The 12,327-nt window shown below is 37.1% G+C and overlaps 1 protein-coding gene across 2 annotated transcripts in view; it reads left to right on the plus strand.

The window, feature by feature from the left end:
- LOC110804112 (uncharacterized) overlaps positions 1-12,327 on the plus strand; it is a 39,890-nt gene that overhangs the window by 2,421 nt on the left and 25,142 nt on the right. Inside the window, exons 3-14 of one of the 2 annotated variants that reach the window (XM_022009680.2) lie at positions 103-164; positions 400-495; positions 1,276-1,447; positions 1,889-2,004; positions 3,075-3,161; positions 3,260-3,376; positions 3,569-3,632; positions 3,752-3,894; positions 6,361-6,408; positions 6,508-6,576; positions 7,011-7,086; positions 9,559-9,689. In XM_022009680.2, the coding sequence (XP_021865372.1) occupies positions 103-164; positions 400-495; positions 1,276-1,447; positions 1,889-2,004; positions 3,075-3,161; positions 3,260-3,376; positions 3,569-3,632; positions 3,752-3,894; positions 6,361-6,408; positions 6,508-6,576; positions 7,011-7,086; positions 9,559-9,689 (1,181 nt within the window). Of the gene's footprint in view, positions 1-102; positions 496-1,275; positions 1,448-1,888; positions 2,005-3,074; positions 3,162-3,259; positions 3,377-3,568; positions 3,633-3,751; positions 3,895-6,360; positions 6,409-6,507; positions 6,577-7,010; positions 7,087-9,558; positions 9,690-12,327 lie in introns of both variants that reach the window. The other variant, XM_056840534.1, reaches the window with a different exon arrangement.

Below are 12,327 nucleotides of genomic sequence, written 5' to 3' on the forward strand. Positions count from 1 at the left end.
TTTTCTACCCCCTTCGTTTTATTTTAGCGCATGAATTATTGAATTATACTAGCTGATGCAAATTGCAAACCACTGATTGTTTACCCTTCTTAATATTCATAGGCTTTGGAAGTGCGCTGGCTAAAGTTGCTGCAAACAGGGAATTGCCAATGGGACTGCGCCAAATATCCTTTCTTGACTGCTACCCTCTCTCTTACTTGCTCATTTATTCTTTCTTTTTCTGCTGTGATTGTGGCGTAGGTTATTGCTGATTTTATTGAAGTGGAATTTTTAATTTGTTTATTTGTTTTCTTCAAAACTACAATAAAAAACCAATCACTTCCTCTTTGTATTTTTTTTATTTTCATGACTTACATGTAAATCCTATTGCATTATCTTGGAGGCTTTGACATGTTTTACCTAGCTGCAGTTCTTTTGAAGCAGTTTATCAAAAAACATTGGGATGAGGATGACGAGGATAACTTTGAGCATCCTGTTGTTGCATGTGATGAGAAGGTGTCCCTCAATCTCCTACCCTCCTCTGCTGGAATTCTTTCCTGTTGTTTGTTTGAAAGTAGTATGCTTGGTCACTGAAGACTTCCAATGGTCTCTTACATTTCAAAACCTTGATAGTTTTTCCATCACCCGCTTAACTTTGAACTCACCCTGAAATTACTATCTAAGGGTTTGTTGTTTATTTATTATTGCAAATCTGTATAGGTGTTTACCTTTCTTCATTTTTGTACATGTTGCCTTGACTTGACTTTTCTTCTTTTCCACGAGGAAAGAATTGGTACAAATGTAAAGGCTGAAGAGAGAAACTAGAAAGGTTGTCTTTGTTTTACAATTTACTCCCCCGTATCAATTTAATCGCGATACCAGACAATACATAGAGTTATAAGAGATAAGTTGTGGTTGGCTTATAAATACATAAGAAACAACATAATATTAGCTGGGCCGTCCCATTGAAGGAAGTGTAGCATTTAAATTTGGACGGACATAAAAGGAAAGTGTAGCCATTAAGTTGGACGGACACAAAAGGAAAGTGTAGCAATTAAATCTGTACGAAGGTAGAATTTGTGAGTTATATTAGAAGTTATATTAGTGTTTGGAGTTGTTTAGAAAGCCCAAGTGGTCCAAGTTGTTTGATGGAGATTTATTGCGATCATGCAAGTCTAGTCAGCGGCTATTTTCCACTTCATTGAATGTAACTTGGAATGCGATATTCTTGTTTAACAAATTCTCATTTTCTTTTTGGTCTTCTCATTGGGTCTGTCAATTTTCATGTCTCTCCAGGAAGTCATACGTAGACTTCTCCTGTTGTGCTTGGATGATTCACACAGGAAAATCTGCACAGCAGTAAGCATGGCTGTTGCCTCCATTGCACACTATGATTGGCCAGAAAATTGGCCTGAGTTATTGCCTTTCCTGATGAAATTGATTAATGATCAAACTAATATGAATGGAGGTAATTTTTGGATTCTTGAATAATTAAAGTTCAAACTGTTTTGATTGGAATCTACATGTAATGTGTCTTACTTTTTCTTCTTGAGAAATACTTTCTTGTGCTCACTCTGTCTCAAGTTGTGGTCGAAAGTGATATGCCAAAGTTGCTTGCCCATTAGGGGCTTCCATCGTTCAAGGTTTTGAATGGTGGAAATAACCGAATGTGATTCATAATCTGAAAAAGTTTATTAAGTTTTGAACTCTTAAGAACTACATTATTTTATTTCCGGGTTGATGATTTTTGTATGTCTACTGCATTGCCTTTGCAGATCCTTTAGATATTGCTTTCAACTCTTTGTGCTGTAGTATGGCTGTAATCATTTGCTATTAACCTTTTGTTCTATTTACGGGATTATTTCACAGTGAGATATGAAGAGTTTATTTCTTGGATAATTTTCTGCAGTGCTCGGTGCATTAAGGTGCTTGGCCCTTCTATCTGGGGACATAGATGATAAAGCTGTACCATCTTTGGTGCCTATCTTGTTTCCTTGCTTGCTCTCTATCGTCTCAGCCCCTCAGGTCCGAACAATTCAGCTTAACTTTATCTCGGTTTAAATTTATTTTACCCCGTGCCCAAGTGTGATGTTCCCAAAACGAACCAATGCAGGACTGATGCATGACTGCATCTGAAATTTAGTTGTATGCGCTTGCATGTTGTCTTTGGCTGACCCCATGGTTAAGTTCAGTACTGTGCCTCACGCATTTATTAGCTCCTTAAGCTTTTATTGTTCTTTTGTTATTGATAAGTTGGATACTGTATAGAGTAGCAACCTATTGTAGAGCACTTTTCTTTCTATTATATGCATTCTGCTCTCTTTTTTTACCTTTGTCAGCGGGTCTCCCGTCCTTGTTTGAATGCTCAAAATAATAGTACTCATTATTTTTTATGAACTGTCCATTTATTTAGCTGTAGTATCTAGAATGATTCGGGTTTGATTACCTTCTTCCTTTGTCATTTTATGATCTAAATGTGCTGGAGGGATTAACAATGCTTTCAAGCCTGACCGGTTATTCAATGCACCAATGTTGTGGATATTTTGAGATAATGAGGGAAATAGTACCTCAAGTGATAAAATTAGATGGGTGTACTAAACGAAGTGATTTTAGCAAGTTCGATTTCCACCCTTGCAACACGAGCTTAGATTTTAAACCCACAAGTTTTCCTTTGAACCTCTGGCAATCTCTCTCTCTCTCCCTCATCAGAATCTGAACTGATTTGTACAAGGGGCACCAGAAATACTCAAATAGAATACTCTGTCTGGTTTTGATGAGAGGTTTATGATCTTTCCAGAAAGCCTAAAAATATTGTGTTTTGAAAATATTCTTTTTTCTCTGTTATACTTGTTTCTTAGCTAAGCTTTTGTTCATGGGGGTGATTCTAGAGATGATTTTGAGGACTCTTCTGCCTGATTTATTTGTATCTTGCTTTTATTTTTGGTATCACAAGTACTGTCAACGGATTAATGAGCTTTCCTTTTGTTCTGTGAAATGAAGATAATATGATATCAAGCATTTGTAAGGAGTTTTATTTTCCGATAAAGTTGATGCTTCAATTGATGGTGGCTCACCTATGTATTTACCTTGTTTAGATCTATGAAAAATCTATGCGTACGAAAGCTCTGTCAATAGTCTTCTACTGTACGTCCATGCTGGGAACCATGAGTGGGGCCTACAAGGTATTAATTTATGTTTCTGATTAATTAAATATTAGTTTTGGCCTAATTGATTCCTGTTATTGTACATGGAATGACATATGTAATGACTTTCCTCTCAGGCAGAGACTAGTTATCTGATGTCACCAATGCTCCAACCATGGATGGAGCAATTTTCAGCTGTATTAAGTCATCCAGTGCAACCTGAAGATCCTGAAGATTGGAGCATAAGAATGGAGGTTTATTTTGTTAAACGATATCCTTCTCTTCTTATCTATTCTTCATGTGTGTATGGGTGTTTGTCGTGAGGAGGGAGAGTGGGGGCTTGGGTGAAGGTCATATTCAAGGGAAACAGCTAACCCTGAAATCCTTAGTTATTTTGGTGTCATTCTAATAGTATTACTTACATTTGTTCTTTTCCCAACTGTCAGGTTTTGAAGTGTTTGAATCAATTTGTTCAAAATTTTCCGAGCGCTACTGAAAAAGAGTTTACGTGTGAGTTTTTATTTGAATCTTGCCAACATAACAATTTGGGTCTCCTCTCATTCTCATTGTGCTCTCCTCTCTTTTTATGAAGATTTTTCACCTTGTTTTTAATCTATCCTGTGTTGCAGCTATTATAGGACCTCTGTGGCAAACGTTTGTGACAACTGTAAAAGTATATGAGAAGTCATCAGTCGAAGGTGCTCAAGACTCCTTTGATGGGCGATATGACTCTGATGGAGCAGAGAGAAGTCTAGAATCCTTTGTCATACAGGTATGTTATATGTTCCTGCCTTTCCTCTTTTTCTATTGTTGCTGCCGAGTTATTGAGATGGAGTAAAATTAGTTTAGGGGAAAGGAAAGAGAGAAGAATGTGAAATGCAAAAGAGAGAGGAAGGTGTATTTTAAGCTGCTGTCTGCTACTCTGCTGAAATGCAAAAGACATACTTCGTATTACATAGCTAATTTAATTCATTTAAAGTTTAATTGAAATAATTAGGATTTTTTGCCAAAAAGGACCTTTTATAAACGTTTTTTTGCGAGAAATGACCTTTTATGACGAAATTGGCGAAATGGGACCTAAAACATAATTTTTTTTGTTGATTGGGACCTTTTACCGGTTTCTTGGAGTTGACCCAAGATTCCGGCAACGACTTTGACACGTGGCAACCGGAGAAAGCCACGTGTCCATTTAATGATTTAAAAAAAAAAAAATTTGCCCCAAAAAAAAATAAAATTTCGATTTGGGGCAAAAAAAAAATTCGATTTGGTGCCAAAAAAAAAATTCGATTTGGGGCAAAAAAAAATCGATTTGGGGAAAAAAAATCGATTTTGGGCACAAAAAAAAAAGATCGTTTTGGGGCAAAAAAAAAGTTCGATTTTTGGCAAAAAATAAAAATCGATTTGGGGTATAAAAAAAAAATTAGATTTTTTTTTTTTTTTTGGGGGCAATTTTTTTTTTTTTTTTGGGGCAATTTTTTTTTTTTTTATTTTTTTTATCATTAAATGGACACGTGGCTTTCTCCGGTTGCCACGTGTCAAAGTCGTTGCCGGAATCTTGGGTTAACTCCAAGAAACCGGTAAAAGGTCCCAATTAACAAAAAAATTTATGTTTTAGGTCCCATTTCACCAATTTCGTCATAAAAGGTCCTTTCTCGCAAAAAAACGTTTATAAAAGGTCCTTTTTTGCAAAAAACCCAAATAATTATATAAGTGTAATACTAGACGCAATAAAAAGCACAAACCTTCTTTTTAAGTCCCCTTAGTATTGATGAAGCTATTTGACTTTGATGGGAGGGTATTATCTACTATTTTTTAAAATATGATCAAAAGGGATTTTTCTGTTTGATGGAGAATGGACTCTATGATAGAATAGCAAAAAATGCTACTTGATAGCTGAAACTCGGACATAGACAAAGAGGTATACTCCAGGGGGTCCAGCATGCTAAATCCTAGAATAAAAGTGGCTTTTGTCTTTGGGAGCAGAAGTTCTACATTTCTACCTTTTATAGAGCTTCGCACTATCAATGAGTGATCAATATGAACTTTGAGAGTGGATGCCTGAGTTTAACCCCTCTCGGGAGTTCATAAATTCATATGGTCAGAGGGATTGATACTATAACTCTAGACTCTATAGTTCAGCCTGCTAAACCCTAGTAAACTACAAATATATCTTCTCTTGATTATTAAGAAAAAATAAAGGAAGATAACATAAGAGTTTCCTGTTGGGAATTTGGGACTAAGAATGTAACTGAGTTCATCACGTGTACATGTGCTTGGGCTGCAAGAAAACCACATTCATTTTGGAATCTGGCATACAACTATGGCTCCAGTGCTGCGTGAACTCGCAGAACAGCTGTATTAACTTCAAGCTTGAATCCGAGACAGACGGAGGGCTGAATCTTAAGAGAACTCAAAAACTGAAAATTGTACCTTTCTTTCTAGCAGCTAGAATCACCTCAATGCAACTTCATAGGACAAATTTATTCCTGAAATACTGTCTGTCAAACTGCCAGTGCCCGTAATTAGCAGTTTAGCTTGGTTTCTTGCGTTATTCCCGATTATGTATGTATATACACAATTCTAAAGTAAATATGCATCGACAGGCACAATTGCACAAAAGAATGAGTATAGACGGGTAAGTATGACTAATAGTGTGCTTATCAATAAGTAATCTCTCTAGTGATTATAATTTCATCAGTTCCTCTGTTCTCTAAAGGAGACAACACTTCCCATCTAAGAACTTTCATATTAGATGCGACGGTAGCTTTTTTGGCTTTTGTTTCTCTCTTTCGCTCTCCTCAGCACATGGACCGCCTTTTTCATCTCTATTATTATCTCTCCTTTATCATGGGTCTCCTTGAGTCTTATGCCTCACCCCATGTTGCGTTCTTAGAGACCAGAGGAAGTAATATAAAGTGTCGTACATTTGTCCAGATTCCAGACCCGTCTTCGTCTTTCTGAGGTTTATAGTGGGTTGTTATCAAATAAGTTTTCTAAACATATTTAGCTTCTTTATAATTCAGGAAAAGGAAGTGTGCCAATATTTTATTTTTCTAGCAGTACTTGGTTGGAATTCACATTGTTTTATTTTTTCTTTTGATTTTTATACTTTTCAACTACTTTGGTATTCTATTTGGCTGTGCTTTGTTAATATCTTGAGCTGTCAGTATGCTTGTGTATATTTTCTCTTTTCTTCTTTTGCTAAGGTCAATATTTAACTAACACAAACGGTTTGCAGTTATTTGAATTCTTGCTAACAATTGTTGGCAGTTCGAGATTTGTGAAGGTATAACAGCAAACAAACTTTGAATTCAGATTTTCAATTTATCACTCCATATTTTGTTGTCTTGTTATGCACAGCTCATAACGGCCTTTATTTATTTAGGTCGTTGCAGATAACTTGCAAGAGCTGGTTTACTATACCTTTGGATTTATGCAGATTACGGAACATCAGGTGTCAAATTCGTTCTTTTACATCTGATTTTTCTTTGGTGATACTTGAAATTCTGGGAATCCTAATCTTTATTGTTATTTATCACTCCTTATGACGTCAAAAAGTCACCATCACCATCTCCATCATCATTAATGTTATTACTCTGTATTATTTATTGTTATTGTTATTGTTATTATGCTGTCAAGAACAAAGAGGAGGTAGATGCGCAGCACCATGGAGTTGTTTTAATTGTTTTAGGTGATCATGATACGTTTCTTCATATCAGAGTCTTTTCCTTAAAAGTTCCACATGTAACTTGGGGAAGTAGGACAAGCTGTTCTATAATTTCTCTGTGGCTATCAGAACTTTCCAACTTGCATTTTCTTAGTTCAGTTTTGGTCTCTGATAGGCTTTTGTGTTCAATATTTATGTTTTATTACTTGGTTATACTGTAGATGCATGCCTGGTCTCTGGACGCAAATCAATATATCTCTGACGAGGATGACAATATGTACAACTGCCGTGTTTCTGGTATGCAAAAGTTAACTGGGAACTTGGTATATCATTGCATTTATTCTGATACCATATCGTATCACTTTGACTGGAACGAGTATGTTGATTTTTTAAAATTTTGTTGTTGGCTTCTATTGTATACTCCGATTGTTGAACGACTGATTGATGGCGGTGCAAATACATGCTCATGCTATCACGAAGCCAGAAAAAAACTGCTATACAAAAGCCTAAACACATCCTTCCTTCATTCCAAATTAGTTGACACGTATTCCTTTAGGAAGTTTCTTTTTAGTTGACACGTCTCTATTTTAGGTAAGTTTTGTACATTAAAATATCAAATTTACCCTCCTTTTCTCTCTCCTCCCTTCTCCATTACTGACCGAGTGACCTTCCTCTCTCTCCTCTTCCATAACTCAGCCAGTGAGCCACTTCCATCGCCACCCTTGACCACCGCCACCTTCCTGTATCCACCACACTTACCCCCTCGGAACCCCTCCACACCATCATAAAAGTTGTCGTTGCCGCTCAAAATCCCCCGCCTTCAAAACCGTAATTCGAGTCGCGGTAGTTCGTAGTTCATCCTACTCCTTTCCATCTTATCTCCTCCTCCGCCACCCTTCAATGGCGATGCTCAGATCTAAATCACGAGCTGCTGTTTCCTCCCCGCCTAACGCAACTCTCCTCCATAATCTCCGCCCACTTATGCCTCCCATTGCATCTACTTGTCAGCCGTTGGAATTGAACCGTTGACGACATCCCCTCAGCCAGCATAGTCGGCGATCAATTCTTCCTGTCTGCGCATTTAATCTCAAAACTGGAATTTCGCATCTTAAGAATCTAGAATTTTAAATTATGTGATTTCTTTTTTAATGTTTTAAAATTCAGATGATTTCTATGCATGTTACTGTAATTCTGTTGAAAATTGGAAGCAAGCAAGTCTAATTTGGGGGTTTGTCTGTATATTTTTGTCTCTTGATTTCTTTACAATCAGCTAATTTCTGTTGAGTTGGAACTCGTATGCAGTCCTTGCCAAGGAGAAGTTCAAGGGAGGGTAGATGGGTGAGGGCATTTTTGTCTTTTGTCATTCTCTCCCACTTTCCTTAATATGTGGGCCAAAACGAAACGTGCCAACTAATTTGGAAATTGGAACGGAGGAAATACAAACCTTAGTTGCTGAACGAGGGAGGCTATACTCTCAGAATTCATTGGTTTCTTTCATTCCATGCACCATCAAATTGTCAATGAACCATTTTCCATACTTCTGCAAGAGAACCTTTCTTCATCCTTTTTTAAGCTATCAGAACATCTTTCACAGACATATCTGGATTCAGTTCATCCAAATAAGGCAAACTCTATGTGCCAAAGAGAAAGAATGAAGGGTAGAAGAGGAAATGTTGATTACAGACTCTTCCTCAAGACACAAACCACAACAGCTTACAATAAAACTTTTCTCCCCTTGACAAAACCCCTAGTTGAGAATCTTGAGATCTTTTCTTTGACAGCCACTCAGTGAAAAAACAAGCTGAGCTTTCTTTGACAGCCACTTAGGGAGCACTGTTGTTTAGTTCATTATTTTTTGCACTCTTAACAAGTTAAATAATTATCTGATGGTGTAAGAAATTGTGGTCCATTTCTCTATTTGGATTTACTATCTTCTTGTTATTTGTATCACTTAAAACTGTCTTTCTGTATGCTTTCTAGTTATTAGTGTACTCTTTAGAGATGAGGGTAAGTAGAAGCATAGAAGGAACATATTTCTCTTATCATAGAGAACACAGCGAAGAAAGTTCTATTGTTCATATATTGAAGGAAATAGTGTAATTCTTTTCCTCAATAGTATATAAAAATATACGAATGTTAACTTTATTTGAATTTGGTCACTGGAAACTTGGAAGATACTTTTTTTTATTGGGATAATAAAAAAGTACATTTGGAGAAAGCCTTTCTGTATAATTCAGGTTTTGGCTTCATTTGAGCCGCTCCAGATTAAGCCATTATCTATTTCCAATGACATGCTTTGGTTACTTCTGTCTTGAGAAATTTTCCTTTCTAAAGCTTGGAACTTAAGCATTACCGATATTGGTAAACCACATTGCCATACTTTTTCTGTCAAAGTCTACCTTTAGTTTGTCTGTTTGTGCATACTGAACGATGGAAGTTGGTTTCCATGGATGGAGAGAAAACAACAACTGTGTGAGGGTCAAGATTCTTTCTAAAGAGGATTATCCATCCTTTACTGAGCTGCTTTGTTATTGGAGCCAACTGTTCCTCTCTGCAGGACACTTGTCCTTTCTGATGTTATCGACACAACACATGATAGTCTAAAACCATGGAACTTTCTGATCTGGCCTTCCTTCAGTGCATTGGGGACACCCCCTTTTCCTTTTAATTTACTTGTTTACTGTTTATGAAAATAAAGAAAATAGCATCCAATCAGTTGTCTCTTAGCTGTAAGATTGTTAATTTTTTGTTGTTCCATTTTACCTACAGGTGTCCTCTTATTAGAAGAGATCATCAGTTCTTGTGGCGAAGACGGACTTTATACCCTGGTAGGTGCTGCTAGAAGGCGGTTTATCGAGTCCCAACAGCAAAAGGCTGATGGTTTTGAATTTTGGTGGAGGGTAAGTGCATCAAAATTTGATGCTGCATTACTTATCTGTTTGCGATCTTGACTTGTTTGATTTGTTCTGTGTTGATTGGAGAATTATCTGATGACGTTTGGACCAGGTCCACAATAATATTAGTGTGGACCCAAAACCATTAATTTTTTCAAGCACCCTTTTTATGTATATAAAGACCTTTATTGTTCATATAGTGACTATACACCAAATTTCTTAGATATGGTACCCATTTTTTGAATCATAGTAACCTATGTTTTAAAAGTGAATTGTGACTTAAAATGAACATATTCAAGCACAACATGTATCGACGACACCAATTTGATATTTTTCTCATAATAATCCTAATAAACATGCCAAAATAAATTAGGAACAAGTTGTTGAACTTCTTTTAGGCATGGTCCACAATAAATTTAGTGTGAACCAAGTCCATTTAAGAATATTGCCGTTTTTATATGGTTGTCTTCTTTTTTCTGAATTGTCTTTTTATTTTGTTTCTCTTTTTTTCCTTCTCTTTTTGTCCACGGGGAGGGTGGGGGTGGTGGAGGGAGTTGTTAGGCTTCTAAGAGGCTTAGATGTCTACCCTTGTATTTTATCTGTCTTTGATGCAACAAACTACTAAGAACACCTATGATTTTTCCTGAAATGATCTATGCTAGATCTCTTTGAACAAGCAATCAAAGGCAATTTGGACGATGTGCCTTCTGCTCTGGCGCTAATTAAAAAACCTCAACTGTATTCATTAAAAGAGGGTTCATAACTGGGCCAACTGGATAGTGACGACACTTCTTTTTCACTGTGATGTAGCACACCGTTGTTTTATTCAGATAAAGCCTCTTTGCTGTTGCAGGAGTAACTAGTAAGGATGTGTACCTTTTACGCTCACCCCATTTGAAGTGGGGCTTTCTTTAATGGCATTGGGCGTATTGCATGTATTTGTACTTTTGTAGGAGGATGACCTTCGGATAGTATTACTTTTTTGGATATCTGTTGCTGCCACTCTGCCAGGTCTATACAGCTATAGCATGTAGATTATGACGCTTAATTTGTTGTTTGACTGCAACTATCTAAGATGCTGAGATTTATCATCCTGCAGCACTACATTTGGTTTTTTATGATTTAACCTGGATCTTCCATTCAGATTGTGGATTACGACTAGTGCAGATCTTAACAAGTGGGTTTAGTTTGATAAATAATGACGTAAGGATTTTTAATAAAGGTGGAAATGTTGTCTGACACTAAGTTACCAAGGAGTTTCTAACTACAGATTAAGCATAGTACCATAGATAAAAAAATGTGGTATCGGTCACGGTCGCGGAGTCTCGGTAATGAAAATGATGCGTTAGTCGCGGACCGTGTCGCTGTTGTCGCGTAGGAATTTGAAATTTGAAAAGAATCCCCATGTCAGCCCCACTCACTACCTACCCTAGTCCCCCTCCCATAAACCGTACACGTGACATAATCAAATGAATTCCTTTATCTGCCTTCTCTCTCCTCTCTTGTTTTAGATCTGAAAATAGAGTTCTCTACTCTATTTCAGGGGAGTTTCCCCATTTCTTTCCCTTTTCCCTTTCTTTTTGTCGAAAACATGGGGAATTCGGCTGAAAATAGAGTAGATGTGAGGTTAATAACGTTTAATACGGACAAAATTCGTTCGGATCGGTTGAACCGGCCTAGATCTCGCCGTTTTAAAAACACCTTTACAACTCGGGATATCTCGTATCGCCAGCCTCCAAAACCTAGTTAACTCAGGCGAGTTTTTACACCTTGTACACGCGATTTTCCTCAGGTTCGTCGGAAGAATGATGGTTTGTGTTAGGAGAGACTTTATGAAAGCTACACACGGTGGGGTTTATGAGCTGGCTGAGGTGGTCTGAAAAAGGCAGGACAGTACCAGCTGATTAACAAGCCATTGAGGCATAAGGCCTGAAAACATTCTTGACAAGGAAAATCGGCTCTTAGAAGTGGAGAAGATTTATCCTTGAAAGGATAGTAATCTCTAATTTGTTAGAAGAAAATGGTTGCAAAACGTATAATGATTACTTAGAAATTTCATAAGACAAATAATATCAATTGAGGGGCTTATCAATACTTCACTAGTCTGTATGGACATTTATTACCTCAGTTCCCCTACAGCATTTGAAAGAAGATAACTTGCTGTTTCACACATGAAGCATCAGTTGGTGATTTTTGTTCCTGCTTTCTCCAACATGTACTTTTTTGTGGGAAATGTGCATGTGGGCAATCTCCATCTTGGTGAGTCAACAACCCAAGTTCAAATTTACAAAGTTCTCCCTCTCCCACTTTTGGGATCAGGTATGGGTTTGGTATACATAGTGTTTGGTTCAAGATTTTTAAAATCTAATACCTGGGGGACCCACACTCCAAACCTCTACGTATCAGGTTCTCATACCTTGGGTGGGGGGGAGGTGGGTATGAGACCAGCACATGGATTGGAATCACTCTAAAATAAAAAAAAAAAATTTGTAAAACGTAAATTAAAAACAAAATATCAACTGCTACTTGGCTTCTTCTTCCCCTTCTATCAAGTATCAACGCAGCAACTAAAAGAAAGGAAGAGAATCCCCTCATTAAGAATGACGGTTAGAACAGCTAGAAGGTAGAAAAAAAGAACAGAACA

The sequence above is a fragment of the Spinacia oleracea genome, chromosome 3, assembly GCF_020520425.1.
Source record: "Spinacia oleracea cultivar Varoflay chromosome 3, BTI_SOV_V1, whole genome shotgun sequence".
In the NCBI taxonomy this organism is placed as follows: Eukaryota; Viridiplantae; Streptophyta; class Magnoliopsida; order Caryophyllales; family Amaranthaceae; genus Spinacia; species Spinacia oleracea.